This window comes from Acanthaster planci, linkage group LG11, assembly GCF_054643075.1.
Source record: "Acanthaster planci isolate LZ-2023a linkage group LG11, COTS_SCS, whole genome shotgun sequence".
NCBI classification, from domain to species: Eukaryota; Metazoa; Echinodermata; class Asteroidea; order Valvatida; family Acanthasteridae; genus Acanthaster; species Acanthaster planci.
The window spans coordinates 15,630,165-15,654,851 of NC_141787.1; the positions used below are offsets into that span (position 1 = coordinate 15,630,165).

Genomic DNA, 24,687 nt, shown 5'->3' on the forward strand with positions numbered 1-24,687 from the left:
ACAAGACATCCTTTAAGATGATTTAATATGTCACCAGCAGTTCTCACCTGGGTCACCTCCTTCGCACTCAATTTACAATCCCACGATTGCAAGACTACCTCAACTATTTAGCTATTGTACACATCATGCACCATTAAATCCCTTCAAACTCTGACACTCTATCCCCTAAAACACCTCAACACATATGAGCCTGCGAAGGAGCAAGAACAATCCGAAGGCCTTGTAGATATGTAAGTTACAGAAACAAGAAGAATAGAAAAGTTTTGTAAACAAATCTGTAGTTAAGGTAGCTCTGGTCCTTCCATAATGATAGAGAAGTAAAACACTGTTACTTGTCACATTGTCAGTGTGAAGTTTAGGAACTCAGTAAAACAGTTATTTATGTCCCTCAGAAAGCCCCTTACCTATGATTTAATTATGACCAAAATTGAAATTACAGAGAAAACAAAAGGTTCATCCAATTTCCCACTGATTTCAACCCCTGTTGGAAGGCCATTATAACGCGCACACGTTCAAAAACCTAATAAATTGAGCAGTAATATTGTTATAAACTGGATGATTAAAAATCATTTCACCGGTAAGGTGCACAGAGTAAACACTGGCAGTTATAAATTTGAACTGAAGCGTGCATGCGAGGCACCTTTGATTAGAAATCTGCATGCGCAATAATACAAGTTCACCACTCATGAGTAATGACATTGATACAAAAAAGCTTGGTGCCAAGTAATCACCAAAATGATGAATCAGACCTGTTCAATTTTTCATCACCAATCGTAAAATGTTCTCTTTGCTGTCAGACAGGGCATCAGCTGGCAAACTGTTCTAAATTTAGGATGGCCTGAGGTGCACTTTAGAATATTGCACCCCCATAGGAAACAATCACAACAAAGAAAATAGAGGACAGAAAGTCCTCAGTCGCATTTATTTGGGTCACCCTATGAACTGACTTACATGCATACATGTACTCTCCCTCACTCTGCGGAACAAGACATCAGACAGAGCTGGCAATGGCTATCGCCTTGAGCCTGATGAAAATGCATGTCAACATGAAGCGGAGGGCGAACCCCCCCCCAAAAAAAGCCCCGGGCTAACATAAATACACTCCGCAAATAGCGCACTGCTCATGAGAGGCACAAACGTGCTGCCGTACATCATTTAGTAGAGGGGAATACTCTGATGTGTGAGTTCACCTAAGATTCTCCATGCATGGCAGGTAGTGTATGACAGATATAATTAATTAAAGCTCTGTAGAAAAGCAGGTACATGTGTCTACAATTGCACCATCATTCATACTGACGTAAAAAATTGAAACATTTAACATGCATTTTGTCAATAGTTATCTATTCTCTGTGCACCACTTCACTCTGGCAGGCCTTGTTCGTCTATTCTTTTCCAGCTGGTGGGCCACAATTTTTTTCTTGTAGGTTTTTTTCCTTTTGAGGTTTTTTGCTGTGCCTATATCCCCAACCCTACATAATACTAAAAATTACTACTTAGTAGTAAAATGTAGTGATCAGCCCTGTCGCTTGTAAGAGGACATGACCTTATTGTTCTCTGAAGCCATAAAATACAATAGATAAGACAATGTACCATACAGTGCTGTGGCACTATAATTGGTAATTTGTAGCCTTAGGTCCTTCAGGCTCAGACTACTAATAGTATTTTATTGTACTGAGTTCTGTGAGCCAAATGATATGTAGGACGGTTGGGGTTAATACAACTGTGTTGAAGCTACTCAAAGTGGACTACCTGTAATTGATTTCAGAAATTGAGGGGATTACAGTAATGGCCTTCACATGCCTACCAGTAGAGTTACACCCATTTTTTAACTGGCCAGAGGCTGCATCCGATTTTGTGGCTACGGCTGGATATAACATGGGTGCCTATGCAAGCCACTAGCTAGCAGCTGAAGCCACTTCCCATAGAAACGTGCTTCTCCCAACCACAGCCAGTCGATTTAGACATGGCCTCAGAGTTAATCAAGGTACATGCATATGCAACATAGCACAGTGAAGCCTCACTTGTGAAGTATTCAGTCTACTTTGTAGTTATGCTGGTGCCATCCTTTCTGTTGGTGAAGGATCACCTGCACTCAGAATGCATAAACCACATGTGATCTATTTTTGGTGCATATTTTTAAAGCAGTTGCTGCTTTCATTATAAGCAGTTTGCCTGGAAGTAACACTTCACTGGTAGCCATGCACCATATTCAGATATAAATTGAAGAATGAGGACTACCAGGGAAGTGTTGCTCCTAGAGAACAGACATGTCCCCAGTACGTTTGCTAAGAAATGGCCATAAAGGAAGTCGAGTGACCTGAACGATGACGTAGGTAGAATGGACTTTGTGATCATGTTCGTTAATTACTGTGGTCTTTATGAACGTAATTCAGAATTTAATACAATGACCAATCAGCCATCACATTCAGGATTACTTGTAGCATTGGTAACAGGTGATGCGGACAAGCCATGAGCTGCACTTATAATGAGACCAACTTCCCGGGTACGTAGTTTGACAGAGTGTGAGTCAGACCCCCTGACTAAAGTGAAGGGGGAGGGGATTAGGTTCCAGGCAATAATTCTTGATCAGTATCAGGTGCAATCCCGTTTTCCATTCCCTCCGGAGAGTGAATCATAATCTCTCCAAGCATGGTCACTGAATTGGAGGAGGGAAGAGGTAGCAGATGAGGTGGTAGAGCTAGGGAGGGAAAGGACTTGAATGTGTGTAGGAATGCGATACTACGGTGACTATCACTTGTAGTGTCCCCCATTCGAATCCCAACTGCCCAGCATGGATAGCCTACTGGGTTTGGTCCCCATTTGATTCTGTGGGTTTTTCCAAGGGAAAAAGTCTGGTTCCCTTCAAGCCCATCCTGACAAATTCTTCCTCTGTAATGTATTTCTTCATGCCATATGATACAGGGAAATACACACACTCTCATCTTGTCAAAATACGATTTCAATTGTACGATTGTACTCCAATTCTGCCTCTTCTTCCAATCAGAGACGAGACACTGTGCACTCTTCTCTGAGTCTCCACTGGAAAGATATTACATTTCCCTGATGTCACCGGTGACAGACACATGCATTCTATACTTTGTCATGGCCATTGAAACAGGAGCAGGCTCGAGAATGGAAGGGTTCATCGAGTTAATAGAAACATTCGGCATCATAAAAATTCAGCTCAAAGCATAATTAGATCAGCAGGTTTTCACTAATTGGATGACTCCGTGCCCCAGTACTGCTAAGCATATTTATGACTGCTGCTAGCAACTAATTGGAATAGCATTATTACATATTCCGCTCACAGCTTAACTAATACGCTGGTTGTACTGCTTACCTTATTTTCAAGGGCAAAACATTGCTGTTAATGAAATATCATTTTTCAGACAAGGAAAAGTGATATGTTACGAATTGATGGACCTTAACTCAGTGACATTGCCAAGTTTTTGCGTCTCTAGAGAGCAGGGACATCTTGAATGCAAATCTTAAAGTATGAGCATCTAGCCCGAGTCGCGCTGCTTTAATCAAAGCTGGCAACTTAGCGCCTCTGAAATGGGATCTCATGAATTACTCATGCCACCTTGGAACGTGTCGTGTTCATGGAGCATCGGAAGGGGGAGTGTCTGATTGAAAACGACGATAACAAATGCAGATTGTGCGACGGGGAAATGACGAGGTGGTGAAATCCACAAAGCCTCCCGCCGGTATCGTTTCCCCATTAAATGAGCCGATGGCTAGCTGGCTGAATAATAACACCAGCTTTTAATGGAAATTTAGGCCACAATGATTTCTAGATGGGCGACATTAAAATTTCAGAGTGAGCATGTGTACAGCGTCAAATGCATCAGTAACTTATTTCTTGTTGGGGGAAGGGTGAATTTTGTAGAACAAGATTTTATTTTCATAAGCTGGAGCTCACGATTGTAGTATATATGCTGGTGCGTGCAAATGTTTCCAAGTGCAACAACGTTGCGTCATGGCTTTTTAAATTGGGCCAGAGTAACCCCCAACACTTCCCTGATTCTCTCACCAAGGTCGCTGCCACAAAATAGGCTTTTCCCAAAACTTTCACCCAATCTCTGAGAAAAAAAAAAACCCGATGTGCAAATGTCCAAAGGTTTCCAACCGCACAAAATCAGGTACGCAAGCTTTTTTCTCTGTCCAAAGAAATTCTACCCCAGTTTTGATGCCGAAGTGCAAACCAACATGCATTTTCACAGTTCTGAGGAATGGCTATCCTGCGCAAATTAAATGATACACCACAATTTTTAGTTTTGCATTTCCTTTTCAATTTCAGTGCTTACAAGGAAGAACAGTATACATTCTACGATTCAGCCCACATATGCTTGAACTTTGCCCTGTGAAATCTGATCTTGTTTTTTCTACATTAAAATGTATGTGCACTGATGAGATTCCCAGAACGTGTTCACTTGTATTAGGACACGCTGCATTAATTTGTGACATTAAAATAAGCTTTGTCAGATGGTTATCCTGTAGGTTAAAACAGATATGCAAAAATATGAACAGGTGATACGGAAACAGCACGGTAAAAGCAACCTAAATTTGATATCAGAGTACCTCATATGACTGCAAGGTCCTGAAATTAGGCTCACTAAAATGAAGTGAACAGTAACCAGTTCATTTTCATCACATTTCCTTTGTTGATGTTAATCCTGCAAAATGCCACTGATTTGGTTTACCCGCAGGCACTTCTACCCACATCAAGAGACTTGCACTTTTGCCCTACTTCATTTAAACTATGTTGCACTTGTCAACTACCCAGTTATTAGGTTTCTGACACATCCTGAAGTTGATTGTACTTTCTATGGTCAATGGAGCAATGGCAATTCACACTGTACACATCAGCTGTACTCCCTGTCACAAAGTTCAACCACGACTGCTAACCTACGTGAATTTTTTTTCCCCAAATGAACGCAAATATCCCTCTGCTGATAATCCTGTTTTAACTCCAGTGGGCAGTCAAACATTTGTTTTAGGTTCAAATAGGAATATCTTCATAGACTAATGTTTGTTTTATTTTAGTTAGATAACAAAAAAACACCGTCCATGCAAGGTAAATCTCTTTCCCGATTGGCATCGTTTCTAAACAGCACACCACTTTAAAATTTGGCAGCAAAGGGTGGGCTGTGACCTAAGGCCCAGTGCGGACAAGGAAAGTGAACGCCATGCCTATTAAAGGAGAGCGTCGCTTTTCACAACCAGTCCACGTTTTCACTGCCAGTGAGTTCCCTGACTTAACATTTGAAGTCATAATGAGCCCCAATAGTATCTCTAGCAAGAAATGCTTGACTGAATTCATTGTCTGAATTTCACTCAGTAAAACAAAATCTTTCATAAACTGAGCTACCTGAACTCTAACCCTGTAGTATGACTAACCCGTGGCTATGATGTATCCCACATTTCCACAGGAAGGGGCAATTTCCTCCCATTTAGTGTTTGTGTGTCTCTCAAGGTCCAGTTTAATATAGGTCTCTATGGGTAAGGTGACAATTCATTTGCCCGTTATAAGAATGGAGTTTACTGTTCATGTAATTTTCAAAAAGTTACTGCAATACCTGAACACTGGTTCAGGCTGGTGGAGCTAACATGAAGGGGAACTAAGAAGGGATACTTGATGCAACTCTGCCCCAAATCAATGGATGGAAATATACAAATACTCAACTGAGTACTTGGTAGAATCAGGCGTTAGTGTTGTTAAGACAACCAAATTAAGAAGAAGATACATATTTCAAGCAGTATCCAAATTATGCATGTACATATATTGTACATTGTACCTTGTGAAAGATCAAGGATATACTGTGATTGAGGCCACTGGCCCACCTTCAGAAGATTCAGTTACAATTAAATTTCTTCTAATCCCAGAAATGAGGACATGTGACACAAAATAGCCGGTTGCTTGATGCGGCGTAAGTACAAACAAATCTGACTACATTGTGAAGTAAAAAAGTTATTTGGAATTCATAATGTGGGCTAGGAAAAATGACCAGATGGAGAAGGGCTCTACTTGTCCCATTCTACGAGAACTTACCGCTGACCTGAGCATTACCCTGTGTTTAAAACGAGATTAACATTGCTGCATACAGTGTAAAACGTGAATATTTCTCTATATGCATACAAATTCACTCCACACATGTACAATGATTTTTATTCAGTCTTGCAATTAATTGTTCATTCATTTCTCTGAACATCTCATGGAAGTAGTGTCGTGTGTCACTCTTATCAAACCAAACGCCCACAAGTTGTTTCCCACCCCTTCCCCTATCTAAAATGTCACCATTCCTTTTGACTGCCGGCCTGATTGCTCAAGACTTGTCACCGAAGACCACCCTTGACAGAGCTAAGAGTATTGGGGGGGGGATATGTACAAAGTGCTGGCCTAGCTACATGAATGTCTCCGCAATTCACATCTTGCATTAAGATTTCCAATCGAGGCTAAGCCATCAGGTATTGACACAAGCGTGGCAGACGGCCGGAATATTAGGTTAGAGGCATTACAAGATTGGCCTTATTCAAACCAACATGCCCCACTTCTCTTGATCATATCGCTGCACTTTTACCGTGCTCCGTATGCAACACAATAATACATCACAGTGAGCTGAACTAAAACCGAAATGGAATCTATTCGACTTCGATTTCCAACCTGGCGTCTGCACGCCTTGTTGTAACTCTAACTCAAGCCCAATGCTAAGTCTCAACCTGGTAATGGAATGAAATTGTGGCAGTTGTGGTAACTTGTGAGGGTGAAATCAAAGAAAAGGTTAGTGTTGGTAAATCGTTTATGGAAGTATACTGTATATTCTACGTACAGCACGCATGCTTGTTTCGTAGTCATGATACAGTCCTAACTCCTATGCACTTAGCAACGCAGAATCAGTAACAGTCATCAGGTTTTACCAGACTCTTGTAAAATGAGTGATCAAGGCAGCCAGACAGGAAGTCCAGCCAGTCCAAGGCTGTATTTGAATCAACTGGCTTGGGCTGAGAGGTGTACGAAGAGTGGTTGTACAGCCTGTGGGTTCCACAGGCAGACACTATTTTCAGTCGCAGTCAGAACTTTCGGACACAATGTAGGTTAACGAGACCATATCATCGTATTACTGTGTGGCGCTAAGTAAAGGGCTGCACACGTTATATCTATACACTGCCTGATTATGTAACTGTCATACCAATGACCGATCCAAGGATGATTACACAAACGTGGATAGCTGCCATGCCATGCACCAACAAGATAGCAGACAAGATTAACACACTCATATTCACGAGGAATTCATGGAGTAACTACCAGATTGAACTTTACAGGTACTGCTCCTAACAGCTTGTTACTCCTGCAAAAATGATTGACATTGTCTATTCGACATGACAGGCTTGTGCTCACAAGTAATTCTAAAAATTGCGAAAACCGTTCTGAAGACATCTCACAAATTCAAAAATATCTGAAACCTATCTGTGGACTTTTAAGTCGCTTCCAAAAAGATCAATTGCCGCCACAATTTTGTTTGGCCCCATCGACAAACTGGCTGAAAACCAGCACATCTCCAAATGCCAGATTACCATCACTGCATTTGGGGTTAAACTGAACTGAGTTTGCCAGAGCCCAGTTTAAGTCTTTGGCTGTTGCCTCCTCCCCCCCAAAAAAACAACAACTCGGGTCTTCGCACGAAAGTTGAAACTGAAATTCCAAATCGCAAGTTGCAGCACGATTTTTACATTCTATTGGGCTACTTGGTCGAGCTTGTGCTCATTAGTATGAAGAGACAGTGAACTGCACTCTGTGTGTGTGTGTGTGTAATACCGTGGGTATTAAAATGCCAAACGAAACGTCAGCTCACCTGTATCATGGGAAAATTTAACCTTGTTACAGGCAGCTAGCTGAGCCTATACTCGTGCATGCGCCCTTGGTCTACAAGACGCACCAAACTTTAGAACGGCCGTTTCACAATAGTGCGCCACCAAGAGTTTGCAACGCATTGGCCAATCACAATGCGCGAAATTTGTCGACCAAATGCACGTTTGGAAAGGGTCGACAAATTTCACGCGTTATGATTGGCCAACGCGCTGCAAACTCTTGGTGGCGCACTATTGTGAATTGCCCGTATTCAACATTATTATCAATGTTGTGACGCAACAAAACAGAATAAACTGCTTAGCAGACTAATTGCTTATTAACAAACCAGAAGCTCACGGACCAAGTGCAAATTTTCGGTGGGTTCGTAACAAAAATACCTGCCGACAAATGCAGTGCCCTGAAGATGTCTTGGAAGGGACTTTTGGTACCTTGGGTGCCCGTTGGCGAGGAAGCCTTGCTATGCATGTTCTAATGAGTGTTCTTGGAAAAAGGCTATTCCTCGATTTCTCTTGAAATGTCTTCTTGTTCTCGCCTTCATTGAAGAAGTCGGATTAATACACCACCTCCTGATGCTTTATTCAAAAGATTGAGCCTTTTGTGGCCAACCCAGTATCAAGAAGAAAAATACATAAAAACACGAAAAAAAAAGCTGATTCGACGGGTAAAAACTCAGGATCATTCACAAGACAGGGCAAACAAAACCCTTTGTCAAAGTGCAAGAATCGGTTGATTGATAGGTGACGGTAAACGCAGTGAGCGTCTCGCACTCACGAGAAAGTCAACAGACAAAAAGCAGTGCCTCTGCTTACCAAATAAGAACAAAAAGCTGATATGAAAGTTATCCTGACCACTTACATCCAACACGACGTCTTCAAGAGGGGCCCTAAATCTCGTCACAGTTGGTAATTATCACTTGTCGGTGATTTATAACTCTAGGCTAGAGCAGACAGAGTATAGCACGACACACGCAATGCGGACAACTGGAGCTTAAAGCTGCAACTTTCTACTCTTCTTCAATGCATGAGAGCTTTTTATACTTCTGTTTGGTTGAATGCATTGAAAAGTACAGTTTTCAAAACTGTTAAAATTATTCATGCTTCCTGGACAACTATTACTGCGATGTTCTAGGAAAGACATAGTTCAATGCATATGTTTTTGTTCAAATTGTGAACCCAGAGTGTACTTATTGATAACATTTTCTGAGAAGGGGGTTTCTCCCTGTTTATTGCTAAGCATATACACAACAATAAATAAGCAAAGAAGAGAAAATTTACTCCAGCAAAATCTAAAAAAATGCAGCACCTTTCCGGGTTCAATCTAATGTAATATTGAGGCTTTCTTCCTGGGATGACATCACAGTTTTTCTCATAAATATGGAAATCCATTAACAAAAAACAAAAAGGCAGTAAAATACCCTTTGAATTAGTGACACCAAAGTCAAAAATAACGTTAACTGAGAGACACGAAAGTATATTTCAAAGGTGTGTATTAAAACAAATTGATTGCAGCCACCCGTTAAAGAGAGATTGTTCAAGGGAAAAATTAGATTGCTGAAGAAATCAAACTCCAGAGGGAATGCTGACAGATTGGCTTTAATGAAGGGATGAATTCAGAATTTGAAATGGAATATTCAAAAGATAGTATATAAGTTATACCGTACATTGTTTAACAAGATCCCAAGTAGGCCTATTATACAGTTCCTCTTGTGGACATATCAATGTGTCCGTATGGTTGAGTTGATCAACTGTATTTTCTCCACTAGAATATACTCCATACTTTAACTATAGCACGAAGCCCTATACATGCACTTTGATACTTCGACTTTTAAGCGATTGTACTTGTGCGTGTGTCTCTTCAGTTTGCCTGATTTTGATGAACCGTAATGTGAATTTTCTCCATATTGACATCCTTTAAAAGGCTGTACCACGAAATAAACATATTTGTCCTCAATTTTAGACACGTTCTTTGTTTTTCTTTTGGAGGAATTCAGGCTAGCAATCCACTGTGACTTTATTTAAATAAAAAAGTTCATAAATTGTTATCTAAAAGGCACTGTTTGCTTTCTCGGTAAGTACTAAGATTCATTGGCAAATTTTGGAGAACTAGACATCAGCTTTTCTCTTCTCAGTTTCTGTCTTTCTTTTTATCCACTTTTTCATTTTTCAATCTCTGGAGTTGCACTATCCTAGTCATCTTTTGTCAGCATTCATCAAAACCACATAGGCCTACCAACATTTTGTCAGCCATGTCTACAATTACGCAAACCTGCAATGTTTCACTTTCTTGCCCAAGCATCGCGGATATCCCGCGGCAACATTCACTCTTGGCAAGAACTCGAAAGTCCCAAATTCCTTTATGGGAGCGTTGATGGACGGATTGTTTCTGTCTTTATATTTTGTCATCGCTTTCAGAACCAGAAGGGCTAAAGAGATTGGTGGTCTATGGTCTACCTTTAATTAACATCGCTATTTGTTGACAATTTTTAATATTCTGCTTTAAGAATAGAGAAGTCTGCAAACTATTTTCAGGTCAAAACGAAACTGGTAATAGCTTCTGGAACGTCACTAATAAATTTATGTATATTGAATATAATGTATATTTTCCTTGATGCAGCGGATAAGAAGACACAAATATACATGTATTTCATAATCCGGCGCAGTAAGATAGACCACAGACCACTGCATGTAGCCTGTAGCCTTCACAGACCATTGGTCACAATGATGTACACTGACGCCATGAATGTGTAACTCCCTGTTTACTAATTGAGATTTGCCCCCAAAAGACTGAGCTTTGCTCATCTGTAATAAGACGGCCCGTATTAGGGATAAGTGCTGCGCTTTTACTGACGGTTAATTTGGACAGACCCTCTTCTATTATTCTAATTATGTTTCTACGATTGCACGCTGAGTGGCTATAAACATTAAACTTGACACAGTCGAAGTTAAAAGCATAAATCAAAGTCTCCAACTCAAACTTTATAAAACGGTTGCCATGCACTTGAATGGTGTAGTGGACTAGTAGCCATAGTGTTTTAACATCGGTAAGACGACTGACAATAATCACAGACACAGCACACAGGGGCCACCTAATCACACTTGCCCTTCTCGAGAGCGCCGCTGTTTGCCCAGGGGACTAGTAGCAAATCTAACCAATGCTCAGATTGATATAAATATCTGTAAATAGGATTGGCGAGTGACGGTAAGTAGAGACAGGTGCCTGCCTAAGCATCACGTGTTGTTAGCGGCCAAGAGGGTTAAAAAATAAACGCTGGATATACAGCCATCAGGCACAAAACACCCTGCCAGCCAGATCACGGTGAGGCCATGAAAGTGATATGGACGATTAATGTCTCCTGTTATTTCTGGATATTAGGGAAATTACAATTTGCGGCGACGAAGAAGAGACTAGCCGTCGCCAGTGATGTTTTCCTATGTTTATCGATCAGTTGAATGACTTTTCTTGCGCATGCTTTAAGTCTATCGCTATTGTTACATGTACATACATGTACATGTAACACCGTGCGTGTGGATAACATGTTTTTAAGTGGCACATGAGCAGAATTAGAGAATTTTATTTTTGGATAGGAACGTTGTGTAAGCCTTTTAAAAATGGGTTCCCCTTCATTTTACATTGAATTCAGCCTTGCAGACATTGCTTTCCAAATCACACGTTATGCATCGTGTAATGGTCCGTAGTGAGTAAACAGGGAATTAAGTCATCCACTGAAGTGGTTCCTTGGCTTTCAGAATTTTTCCATAATCCTTGAAAATACAAGAATTTTCTTGCCTCTCTTGTACGTGAAGTCCATCGTCGCTCTGAAATGGCAAAGAGGCGAGCAGTACTTCAGGAGTACAGGAAGAGACGCGTATGGGAGATTGTCTTTCCATTATGGCAAAAAGCCCAGACTTCAGACTTTCCTGCATTTTCTTCGTCAAGTCTCAAAAGATTGCATCCTACAAAAATCCATCTTGGTCGCATATTTGCAGTTTTGCCCAAGGGGGATATGATTCCTTTGTGAACAGCAAAAGGATAAGAAATGATCACACGGTAAATGTCTCCATAAATAGGGGTCTAGATACATGTGTATATTGCCTCAATACTTAAAAAACATCTGGTCAGCCTTTGCAGGGCTTTTGCTAGTAGAATGCCATCAGTCCCAGCAGACTTCAGAAAAAGAGGCCAGTATGGCATATTTCTCCCAAAACTCTCCATTATGTCAGCTTTTGCCGTTTCTAAGAACCTAATTTTCTTAAAAGCCCGCATTACATCCACAGTCTTACATTTTCCCAATCCATAAATGCCCTGAAGTGTTTGTCGAAGATCAAATCCAAGCAAACGGCCTGCACATTTTCATTTCCAATTTCAGTACGAGTGCACCTTGGCGATGTTTCACCGTTGAACAAATAAACGGCCGCTCAGGAACAGAAACGGTAGCAGCTTGGCAGAGTAATGCCCGCACCACATTGGTGTTTGCTCGACGGGAGTAAAGACGCGTCACGACACCTGCCAAACGCGCTGCCCCGAAAACCAATCGACTTCGCGAACTGCGCTGATCACGTAAGATAAACAACATTTCCCAAAGTCTGCCTCCAACTTTCTGCCACTTTTTAGAGCCGTTTGTCATGTCTTGGAGTTAGATTACTGCAAAATATTATTTGCGCATTGCACTTGTGTAATATCGTTTCATTTGCATACACGTTGCGATATTGGGGAAAAGAATTTGAATCAAAATTCTAATTCACTTATTTTGTGGTTTTGTCATGTAGAATATGAAAGCTGCATTATCTGTAATATCATTTTCGGTGTCAGTATACAAGAAACGATACTTGTTTTGTCCGTATTTCCGGGTTCCGTTTCATCATGTGCCTCTTAGGATATCGGTATCTCGTTACTTCCAATCAATGTTGGATTCAGTTCACAGAGACGTATCCGATTAAGTGTTCAAAGAAAAAGGATCGAATTTCTGTCCTGGCGTCCGTTTTTCGCCAACTCAGACCTCTAAAGACTGTAAAGGGACATATTTCTGTTTAGTTACGTTTCGTTACCAACCCCCATAAAAAACAGTGATTTCCATAGGTTGTTGGGACACTTGTTTATACACAGTTCAGTAATAAATCACGCGGTCTGCGTAATTTATTCATTAAAGGCACGTGCCTGTGGGCAGACGTCAAAAAAAGAGCAAATTGCTAAATTGTCCGGGAGTGTTGTAACTGAGTATCGGAATGAGATCAAGGGGTCCCATGGGCCCCGGGTCCCGTACTGCCCTGCTCTGTTCAAACAAGTACCCGCTTGCCCCTCTGGCTCGCGTACAAGTGTTTCCTGTTTTCCATTTCGACTTTTCCACGGGGTCGTTTTCTAAAACGCTCTTCTGCCCCCTCGGGAATCCATTTTCTGTCTTAAGTGTATAGATTTGTCCTCCATTTGGCCTGTATGCAATTACGCATCTTCAGTGCAGAGCTCATTTCTCAAACTGCCCAAAAATGTGCCTCGAAAATGCAGTAAGAATGTTGAGCGTGCCTAAGCGTGGGGAAAAGGACATCTGAAATAATAATATTCAGCATACAATTTTGATATTGACATGATTGTTATTGTCAGAATCAGTGGTAGGTTTGTGTTTATGAATACATTTTAATCTAAAATCAAATTTCATCAGTGCTCTGTGTACATTTTGTCCATAATGATGTCGCTTCTGTTACTGGCATCTGGTCCGTCCAGTATGGATGCCACTCCATAAAGTGTAATCGATACAAGTGCTAGGTCATTGTTATAGTTTCGTCTCCTTTTCTCTAATGTATTCCCGGAGTAAAGCCATTAAATCGCCCCCATAGCTTCGTTTCGAGTTCTTACATACTCCAGGAGTATAGCCAGTTGACTCGCATGCGCTCTGGGACCTATCAGTTTATTAATGCTCGTGAATCAATCACGCCATAAACTTTAATACTCTGGCATCCTATCCTAGTTTGTTCCCATGATGGCTGGCAAAGAGCTACCGTGCATGAACCACTTTCCGTGCTGGAAATTCTCCTGGGCCCGGTTTACCTAAGATGAAAGGCGCGTGCGTGCACATGCGCAATCGGAGTGTTATTAATATATCGCGTCCGAGTTACCGCGGACAGACCTGAGCACGAAACGGAAAAATGAAACCGTGCAACGTGAGTCGCCCAGACTAGAAAGCGTAATGTACCGACGGATAGTTGTCTGCAAGGTACGCACGTTTCTTTTGGTTTATTCTTCACAGTGGAAGGCGACGGGTTGGCAATACTGCGAAAGATATTTGTCTTTGTAGTTTTAAATGTCCATTATTCAAACGATGCACTCTCTTGAGGAGTCATCACCTAGCAGCTGAATCATTTGGGACTAAATGAAGAGATGCCATGGATGTTATGAAAGTCACTGCAGACCTCAAGCGAGTTGGGTGGACGAATCCTGGACGCGCTCGCCAGACAAAAATAGCCTACCAGTCAGCGCCTCAATCAAGTCGCGCGCCCGTTATTAATGTTACGGTCTACCGCAACATCAACACAGAAAATTGACTTAATCTCACCAGACGGCTTGTAGCCACCTGCTACTTTGATGATGGGCAGGTTGCTGTCCAGGGAAGCACGCAGTGGAACTCGATTTCGACAGGCCAGGTTCTGGACGTTTGGATGCCCAACATAAAGTTTCTTCTATTCTAATCGATGCAGCTTTCGATTAGCTTTCGATTGGCGTTAAGCAGCCAATATTAAAGATTACCAGGATTTGTGTAGTTGAAAAGGTGCCTCCCACTTAAGTTTAGCGTTTGACTGAGTGGATATCTTCAAAACCCACTCAGTTAAAAGCAAAACCTATGCAACAAGTTTGGTATGCGGTTGCACCACATGTCAGGTCACGAGATTCGCGTTTGGGCTCCACTGGTGTAGTACAACCCATCACGTACACGTAATTGAGCAGCCACGGAAGCGAGCAAGACTATCAAACGCAAACTTAAAAACCAGAGTTTTCGTGGTTGCGGTGGGAACAAAATTTCACTTACGAATGGCCCTCGTCCATGACCAACATTATCTACCCTGATACTACTAACCCACCAGTGTGTCATATTTGAAAAGTTCTTTGGTTGGTAGACGATATTGACAAACAGCAATTGTCATGCGTATTCAAAGTGCCCGCTGTCGGTTCTATTCGGTCTGTTGGCAGACCATAACTGCAGGATTTCAGATAGGTTCCATCAACTTGTCCTTCAAACTTGAGCCCAAACAGACAGTTCGAAGAAAGGACTAGTTAAACGTGCACGTTCGCTTAACAGCCACCATTTCCAAGTTACAGACGAAGTCATTTTTTCTCCATGTTATTGATAACGTATGCCTTTGGCATTACTTTCCAATAACTACAAGTACGCTTGTTTCCAATTTTATCCAAAGTCTGTCAAGGTTGCCAAATTGTACTGCATACACCAAAATGCAAGCGTTCAAGAATTCCATGTGGTTATCACGAAGGATAAAAACCAGACATCCCGTGTATTATAAACATCCCATGTGTTGATCAGTGCAGCACATGTTGCATGACGCAGCGATACCGGTTCATACACTACCCAAAAAAAGTTAAGGACCACTTTTTTTCTTAACTCGTGATTTTTTCCAAGCAATGAGTAGGGTCTAGTTCTTTCATTTTTTGTTTGTCTAGATGGTGTTCTCTTTGGAATAAAAACATCAAATGCACATTTTCAACAGTAAAATGTCTCATATAAAAAAGTATACACACACATTATTAAAAGGTGGTCCTGAACTTTTTTGAGTAGTGTACATTGATAAGTTCAACCCTACGTTAACAATAACACCATATACAAAAACATTGTTTTTTCGCAAGGACGGAAAAGGAGAAGTCATTTGTAAAACAAAAATTAACACCACAACTGCAATAGCTTTATTTTTGCAGACCTAAGCATTCTTGGAAAAACACGGGGGGGTGTGCATAATAGATGAATCTGCGATTCGTTCATTTTTTCGTAAAGAAACCTTTTTTACATTGTAAGTTGGCGATAAAATATGTGGAGAAACTCTCAACCTAACCAAGCCTTCCTTATACATGTATTGTCCATTTGGGGACTGTGTAGTAAAAAGGGATTGTATTTAATTTATGCAAAGTGTGCCCAAGGATATTGAGTACATTGTATTGTGACAGGGGCGAGGTTTTGGACCAGTTTGTACGTATCATCCCATCTCAACCTAAACACTGGCTTCTTATGGTTATTAGAATTAATGGCTTTGACGTCCGTGCTTTGCACGACTGGTTTCTGTGAATAGACTGGTGCCTGTTAGCAAAAGGCTGATTAATACTAAAGATGGATATTTCACGGTGAAGGTGTACGACCAAAATGACTTTTCGACTGTCTCTTGGTAATGCATTATTTTTGTTACAAATAAAGGCTCTTTTTGTGCAATTTATTTTGTAACTGCCTGGGACGGTAGTTTTTGTGTGGGCCTAAAACAGATCAAACAAAAAAATCTTTGTTTTTATCAGAAGCCACAGAAATTATGGCAAACAGACTAATTGCTTTGGGAGTGAAAACGAGAAAGATTCGAAAATGATGCGTTCAACAAGCTTTGGCACAGCCGACATGATATATATGATATATATTTTTGCGAGTACACAAAATGGTCTGGTCCCAGTGACGTAACCACCAACAGCATAATAGCCACTGAGCCATGTCTCAGGTTGCCATACAATCTGACAAATTTAGTGGCCTTTTAGTGGCCTAAATGTTCACCGTATTGAATACCAAGCTGTCAATAACCTCATTGAACACAGCAATGGGAATAAGTATACCACTGATTATTGCCACACTGCAAGTTACGCGCACCAATTAATGGCTTCATTAATTAAGGACTCGGATCCTCGACCCCACAAAAACAATTAAGACGCTGACACTCAATCAACAGTTTCCAATCACAACTGGAGTGACTGGTCGAAGTAATTGCAACTCATTATGACACTTACAATCCGCCCAGGTCAGATTTACGACGCAATTTATCACTCGTAGAGGTGAGAGCAGCCATGTTGATTGTTTTGTGTATCCAGATATCCGTTGCGTGCGAGTCTTGTCCACGGTTCAGTTTAAAGGGCGACACCCTAGCCCTGTGTGTGCGTTTGAGAATTCCAGATATTGGAGGCGAACTGTTGTATGATTGTTTACTTCGAAATTGTAAAGTGCAAAGACTAGTGAAGCAGTAAGAATTATAAATTTCGTAAAGCAATGAGAAAATGTCTTAAGTGATGTTAATGACCGAAGCTTGTGACAAGTGTTGGCTTCCTTATTTCGAGGTTCTAAACCCTGCATCTTTGCAGAGAATACAAAATATTATACAGTTTGATGACATGATTTTGTTTTTTCACATGCGACAAAGTTTTTATTTCATTTAATGTAGGGATAATTGAACTCTAACAAGATTCTATATAGGCCGAATGAAATAATTATTCTTGGTGTACGCGCGTCATAATCCTCGTTTCAAGTGTTCAGAACTTACATTATTAAGCCACTGAAAAGGGCGTTTTCCAGCTTCACAGACGACGATGGTATTTTCGATTAGTGTACATGTACAATGTCGTGAAGCAAAGGGGAATTCGGCGAAGAACACTTGCCTTGGAAATAAATCTTTCAATTGATATCATGTCTGACGCATATCTGACGTCATTGAATATCACCAGGGGAAATGTCGACCAAAATTCAAACTGTCCTCAGAGTGAAATTTTCTCCATTTGCGTCGTCAATGTGCCAACCCTACCGGTGTGGATTACATTATTCAGTTTTGGGCGATTATTTTTAGATCATGGTAAATGATTAATCATCAGCAATCATCACTGGACAGTCATTTTCATCCGTAGAAAAAAAAATGAGAAATTTGTCTCGAAAACGACAGGACGTGTAGAATGAGGGGAATCCACAGTCCGTTCATTGCTATGAAAGAACTCTGACCTGGTAAAGTCACTTGACTTTATAAAACGAGGGGATTTTGAAATAAAAAAATCAATTAATTCAAACGTGAAAAACGTCTACGTTCCTCACTTTCTTCCTTCCACTTAAAAATCTGCTTCGAAAAGGAAACTTGACATTTAGAAACGAACATATTGTGGTGAATCGTACTTATTTTGTTCCTAATCTCATTGAACTACACTTTTTTTTAAGAAACTTGCTCGGAATGAGAACATACTGAAGTGGTAAACAAAATTACGGCGTCCGGGAAATGACCAATATTTTGTGTGGGATGAAAGATGTGGTTTGGGATGCTTATGATGTGAAACCATCGGATAAACTCATTAGGTAGAATCTCCAGACAGTTATCCACAATGCAGCCCAGGTACACGTACTTAATTTAAGCTCGTGATTCACAACTAACTCCAGCAGACATTATAATTTGACACAGTATTCCAAACAATGTCATGTTGTGCAAATCCCGTTGATTTCTCATCCCAAGTTCCTCAAACCAACAAAACTATTAAACTTCTGTTGTGCATTTATGCTATGGACAAGCCAGTGAAACGACAGCGTGAATAACACAATGGTGATTATACACAATTTACACACGTACAGGGAAGTTACCGACATTTTCCCGTAGGCCCTACACATTCAAAGTAAGCCATAATTCAAATTTAAAGGGGCTATGTTTGGTTTTCAGTGATTGAAAGAGGCATTATAACTGTCAACAATATTACTTGGGACTTCTAATTTCTTTTATGTATTCCTTCTGGTATTCCTTCTAATTTTTTAACTGAAACTGAACTCTGAATTGTCATGAAGTAAGCTGTTGGAATTGGTTATGTTAATTGTTGCTTTATGGAAAGTCTTTTGGAAATGAGGCAGTCTCGGGTTGATGATCAGTGGGATTAAACTTCCTGATTTGTCTACAGCTCTGCTCTATCACAAATAAGTTGTAGTAAAACATATGAACTTACGTTCCAAGGTTTCCATAGGAAATAGTGAAGTCCATGTTACTGCATCCCTGAACCCATCCGATCTGCCAGGTGTCATTGCCGCTAACTGGCGGGAATCGCACCCTTGCCGAGGCGCGGAAGTGCGGTGTCTGGTACTTGAGCACGGTGGGCGAGTTCTCGATCAGCGTGGTCGGGTGTGGGTCGATGATGGCGTGCAGGTCGTAGACTTTGATGTCGCCTTCAAGACCGAGGTTTTTCTGGCGTTTGGGCAGTATGCACCCCATCGGCAAGTGCTGGAGGAGTCGTGGGGCGTAATGAGCTCGGCCTAGGGTGGCGACCAGGGGAAATATGGTGGTCAGTGGCGTCACGGAAGGCTGGCAAAACACGCCACTTCGAGTCAAAATCCGCGCCTTCGTCTTTAAATCACACACGTTCGAAATCAAAGTTAAACTTGCATCCCACAACTTGGTCAAAGTTTGTGGAAATCTGATGGTATAAACTTGGAGCAACGGTGGTAGAAATGCTTGTATTTTGACTTGGACACTCGGTCTTTCGCTGGTATATCCAGGTTGATAACAGATCCCAAAAGTTGGGAGCTGATCAAAGCGAGTCAGACTTAAGACAAATCTAAGCCCACACGCAAGCGACGCAAATGCCTCAAATTCGGACTGCACAATTCCTGTGGAAAACTTGCCCAAGTTTACATGTACAAACGAATGGATCCAACTGCGTTCGGGGAATTCACCGTATTTTCTCAGGGTGAAACACACCACCAAGAGAAGACCCAGCAACAGTTCGCGTATAAAATCCAAATATTCCACTCGTTGAGAGACCAGGAACCGTAAATATAAGCACACGATCACAAAGAACTGACGAGGGCCAAGCCCTAGAATAGCCAGCCCAGCACTGATCGTTACAGGATACTCAGGATGACTCTTCCGATTACTCCGACGATTGTAGGGTACCCTTTGGGACTGGGTAAGCCCGGGCAACTCAGCTGGATTGTAGCTCAAGCTAGCGAGTCCTCGGAGTCCAAACCTCCCTATGTCCTCCTCCCAACCCAGCGCACGGACTAGGTCGTGTGGTGGGCTGCTCAGATCTGGGCCTGGATCCAGCAGCTTCTGACGGTGTAAAAAACAGGCACAACTACAGCAGCAACTGACGGCGGGGCCACAAACTGGTATTTCCTCTGATGTCATTTCCACCGGCGTTATTGGGGAAACGGGTGGATTAGGAGATAGAAGACTATAGAGGAAGCCTGCAACAAGTAGGGTCGCGGACCCGACGGCAGCAGAGCTGGAACACTACCAATCCTCATTCTGTCATGAGGAGGGCTGACACTAATTCTCAGCATCCGGCCAATCTCGGCTACCAGACCATGAGCAGGAAACATCAGGGAGGCCATGTTTTCCTTGGATAATATGTCCAGGAAACCCAGTCTAGTGGGCTGAATTTTTACAGCCAACCCACGAGCCAGTCACTAGTTCCACACGTAGTCACTGCGTCGATTCCGTTTGCGGGATATACAATACACTCTTGCTTAGTCTACGTGAACACGAAACAAGTGAGTGAAGTAACATCTGTCTGTGTATAGCTCCCGGTGCAATGTTCACTCCTTGTTTCTGTATGTACGAGGGGTAAGATAAAATAACTACAACATGAGTAATGAGGCAATGATCACAACTGTTTAGGGAAACACCCTGGACCCCTAATCCACCCCCGTACAAAACCTCACACGAACAAGTTCTTCAAAGATAGTACGTACCATGACCTCCATACCTCCATCTTTTGAGCTGTTTTCCACACACGAGTTCCGTGCACCATTACTACCACCAGTCCTAGCTTAGTGGGCCTGGGCCCCATACAACATAGGCCTTCTGTCTGTGAGTTCGGTTGGGTGCCCACGGGACAAAAGACCGGCCCACGACGGTAATACAATGGAGCCGTGGGTGGAGGCGAAGCGATTATAGTTCTGCCGCGATATTTACGGATAACTGAAAGACACCCTTCATTATGGTTTGGTGCTTTTGCTGTGGTCAGTGCAGAAGGCTGCACGCGATGACCTTGACTGGGATGTAGTTAGCTTTCGAGCTTACTGCTTGAGCCGAGACTAGGGTTGGTTCTGCTTGGTGTTCAAACTGGACGAGTGGACGAGTTCAAACTGGAGCTCAACTCCACTAGACGTCCACTCCAGCGACTAGCTTCGTGACCTCACCTACGTTTGCCTTACAATATCATTCGTGCATTGGTACGGTGTCCAAGATCCTCGTATCGATCATCACAGGAAAAACAATCCGAAATAAGCACTTGTACAGTAGAGATAATGCACCATTATCACCGCCACATTTGCCGCTGTGTCTATATACACAAGTTTTTAATACTGGTAGCTATAGGAACGGGATGACACGTATTGCGGCATGCAATATTCAGCAACCGAGAAACCATCTGTATTGTAAACTTCCCTAATCAACATTAATTCCCACGAATGAATTCTCATCATTACCTGCACCTTTGGCATATTAGCTTCTGCAGCGACGTGTCTGGTGTAACCGAATCTGCACACAAACAGCGTGCATGCATGCACAATGCACAGTTGTATGTGTCCGTACGGCCGCTGTCAGAAAATTAAGAGAAATTTGCAGGTACACAAAGGCTTGCGTACAACTCCAGTGGCAACCGGCGATGTCAGAGGACAACTCCCACTACACTTTATTTATCGTACATACAGAATGTGTACACCAAAAAAAAAAAACACCGTCTCATTCACGCAGTTAAATTGGTAGTACGCTGTGTCTGAGGTCAAACCGGGGTCAAAATCGTGTCGAGAACCTCTCTGCTCCTTGATACTGGGTCGTACAGTATTCGATGTGCACTTGTGTCAATTCCCTGAAGCACTGGTGTCTGCAATGCAGTGCGAGTTTTATGGCTGTTAATTTAATGCACACGGGAGTTCCAATATCAGATAGACAGCTTTCCACTTGTGGTGCTTGTCTCACACGTAATGAAGACCCGTATTTTCACACGACAGTCAAACACTATTTGCAACCGATCCACAGATGCCTCTGCCTTCGCGGCGTGAACTGCCTCGAACCTTTCGTGCGGTGCCGTATCACTTCGCGCAGCCGACTTCTAAATTTGAAATTAACCTGTCATTATGAAGAAACGGCTGGGAAGTATGAAGTGTCTACATTCGGGGGCTCGAGAGACATCTTTTGGCGTCATTATTATCCGCCTTGGCTTAATCAACTATCCGACCACTGGCTGAGTCGGAAGTAATTCCGCTATACTTTGGACTGAAGTCAGGGGAAAGCGCTCAAGTCAAAGCAAAATTGCAGAGACTCATCAAATCCATCCCAAAGTGACTGTTTCAGATTTTATGGGTCAAAAATGAAGAACATCCTCTGATCCGAATCGACCAAGCCGATGGCTGTTATTTTTTTACAGTCCCTGGGTTTCTGATATCCAGTTTCTTCTCGATCAAATATCGTATCCTTATGAATCCTTGTCTCCTGACCCAAATCAGCCTTAACCCCAACGAAGGTTAATGATTCAGTCATTGTTTTCTGGCGTGAAGCGCTGCCAGCCGTGTTTACTGAGATCATAGCTCCAAGGTGAAAGGGTTAAGAGACCAGTTGTGATTCACAAGCTAGTCCAAAGTACGGTCAAAGTTATTCTTGGCGTTTGATTTAATGGCGTGCCGACTGCTACGACAGTAAGATCCGGAGAACATTTGAGCGATGTTGGCATCGTCTACACGCAACTGAGTCTGAAATGCAAAGTAAGGGCCCAAATTTCATCTTGGCACGAACAACGTTCACCGGGTCATTGTATCCCCCGTCTCTGACGTCCCCGTTGCATGCACTGTTGATAGCCGTGCTTAGGGAAGATCCGATCTTGGAAGCAGTTTGTGACTGGGATAAGTTCCTTCAGGTTAATGATGATGTGTACCGTCCGTTGGTAAGGCGCTGCCGTACCATCAACGATGCGGCCCCCGTGATGACATCGATTCTTCCCCCGTTTAAACCGCAGACTCAGACGATACCCGTCGTATTTCACGCCGCGCGTGGACCTATTAAACATTCATGTTGTTTATTGAAAGATGATATAAGCAAGCTCGGGGATGGAATCCCATCATCAGATGCAACTGTCTCATCTCTCTCCATTGATGCAACTCGGTGTGTGAGAGAAGGAACGGGTCATCTTGTTTCGCAAGGACATGGGCCTAATGCGTCATGCCGGTCCATACATCAATCTCGCCGTATACAAACTTCGACTCTCGGGGAAAATCCTTGGCGGCAAACCGGAGGTAGATTGCGGTAGCAAACAAGCACAAGCTGTCTCGTCTATTTGCATCAGGTCTGCTAACACTGCAAGGTTTCCTGAAAAGTCCTTTCACAACAGTGTTGCAGAATATAAAACCTAAACCCTATCACTGAAGACAGCACTACTCCAGAAAGATGCGAGCCAGCGGCTTCCAAGTCCTGGGATGTTTGAAATAGCTCAGTCACGCCAAAGATGCCCCACAAAGGCCGCCACATCTTGGCCCAGCCTCGCCTTTCCTTCAGCAGATCCCATCCGCTCTCAAATGTGGAGGCCAGTGATCTTAACGAATGATATTTACATCTGTGGGTGTACACACTCCCCACAGTGGCGTATCTGGAGCAGGTCGCGTGCTCGTGCTGAGAGGTACGAGTCGATGACGGCCTCCTTTTGCCTCTGTAAGGCGAGACTGATAGGGTACGGTAGTTCGCGCAAGGTCGTGTGCGATGCTCGGAGTCACAACTTGAGAGAAGTCGTCTCTTGCTAGTTAAATGAATCTCTCTATGGCAGTCTGGGTGCCGTTCTTACTGTCATTATATCTGCTCGTCTGTTTGTCTGGCAGTTTCTATTTCATCTGTCTGTATGCTGAGTCGTTGGTCTTATTTTGCGTAATATTTTGTTGCTTTTTTAATTTGTCGCTTGTTAATTTGGGTGCAGGGTTTTCGTTTAACGAGTTCTTTATTTGAAAAGAAATTATCAACTGTAAAACTTGTAAGCAGATTCCTAAAATTACATTTAGAGTTTGGAGCCTTTTTATGAGATTCTTAATTGTTATCGCCGGGACATATCCAAGTTCTGTCTCAAATGCGGCACGTGTGTATATTGAGAAGTCTTCGATCTGGAGGCTCATACAACATGAGCAGGTAATATATTTTTTTACAAGACAGCAGGGAACACTCCATAGTTGTGATGCCACAATGCAATTGGTGTCGAATTGCCCACCGCGAGAGAGGAACGCATGTACAGTACAAGAAGCCGCAAAAAACCCGATGGCACCCCTCGCCGCCCATGATTTAATAAACACGGCCCTCGGTGCTGTCGCGCGACCGCTATTAAAAGGATGCAATCAGATATCGCACTCGTGCCCTGTACTGTAAATTCATTTTGTGTGGGCTTATTAAGATCATCGTGTATTTGGACGCATTTAAGCTTTCCGAGAGAGCTCTGCATGTGCCATCCAAAGCACAAAGTTTAAATTTGGTTTAAATTTATAGCATTATTTTTAGAGGCTGATACATGTGATATCAACTCATATGACTTCAAAGCTGAAGACTGGATGCCGAAATGGTGATTGTCTATTGCGTACGTGGCAGGAACAGCATTGAGATGTCGATTTAAAATTGATTAATCATCAGTTGTTTTATGTGTTATGCACGTTTTGTGTCACTCTTACGGCGCTCAATATGAACGAGCGGCAAATGAACTGGGCAACGCATTTTGCTTGCACGCAGTTACGATTGCACTACTACTTACGGAATGGAGATGGGATTTGAAAATGATTTGCCACATTTAATGACATACCGATTAAGGGAGTGACCATTTTTTAATCGCCAATAACAGATCATTGGGAATATTGTCGGGACGCGATA

General features: G+C 42.3%; 1 protein-coding gene across 3 annotated transcripts in view; it reads right to left on the minus strand.

Annotated features, from left to right (window-relative positions):
• The window catches only part of LOC110976303 (protein FAM78B-like), a 29,676-nt gene that overhangs the window by 3,727 nt on the left and 1,262 nt on the right, over nucleotides 1-24,687 (minus strand). Inside the window, exons 1-2 of one of the 3 annotated variants that reach the window (XM_022229453.2) lie at nucleotides 20,544-24,129; nucleotides 18,800-20,400 (exon numbers count right to left, since the gene is read on the minus strand). In XM_022229453.2, coding sequence (XP_022085145.2) covers nucleotides 18,800-19,977 — 1,178 coding nt within the window. In that variant the 5' untranslated portion in view covers nucleotides 19,978-20,400; nucleotides 20,544-24,129. Of the gene's footprint in view, nucleotides 1-18,799; nucleotides 24,130-24,687 lie in introns of those variants that run through there. The other 2 variants (XM_022229455.2, XM_022229454.2) reach the window with 2 other exon arrangements.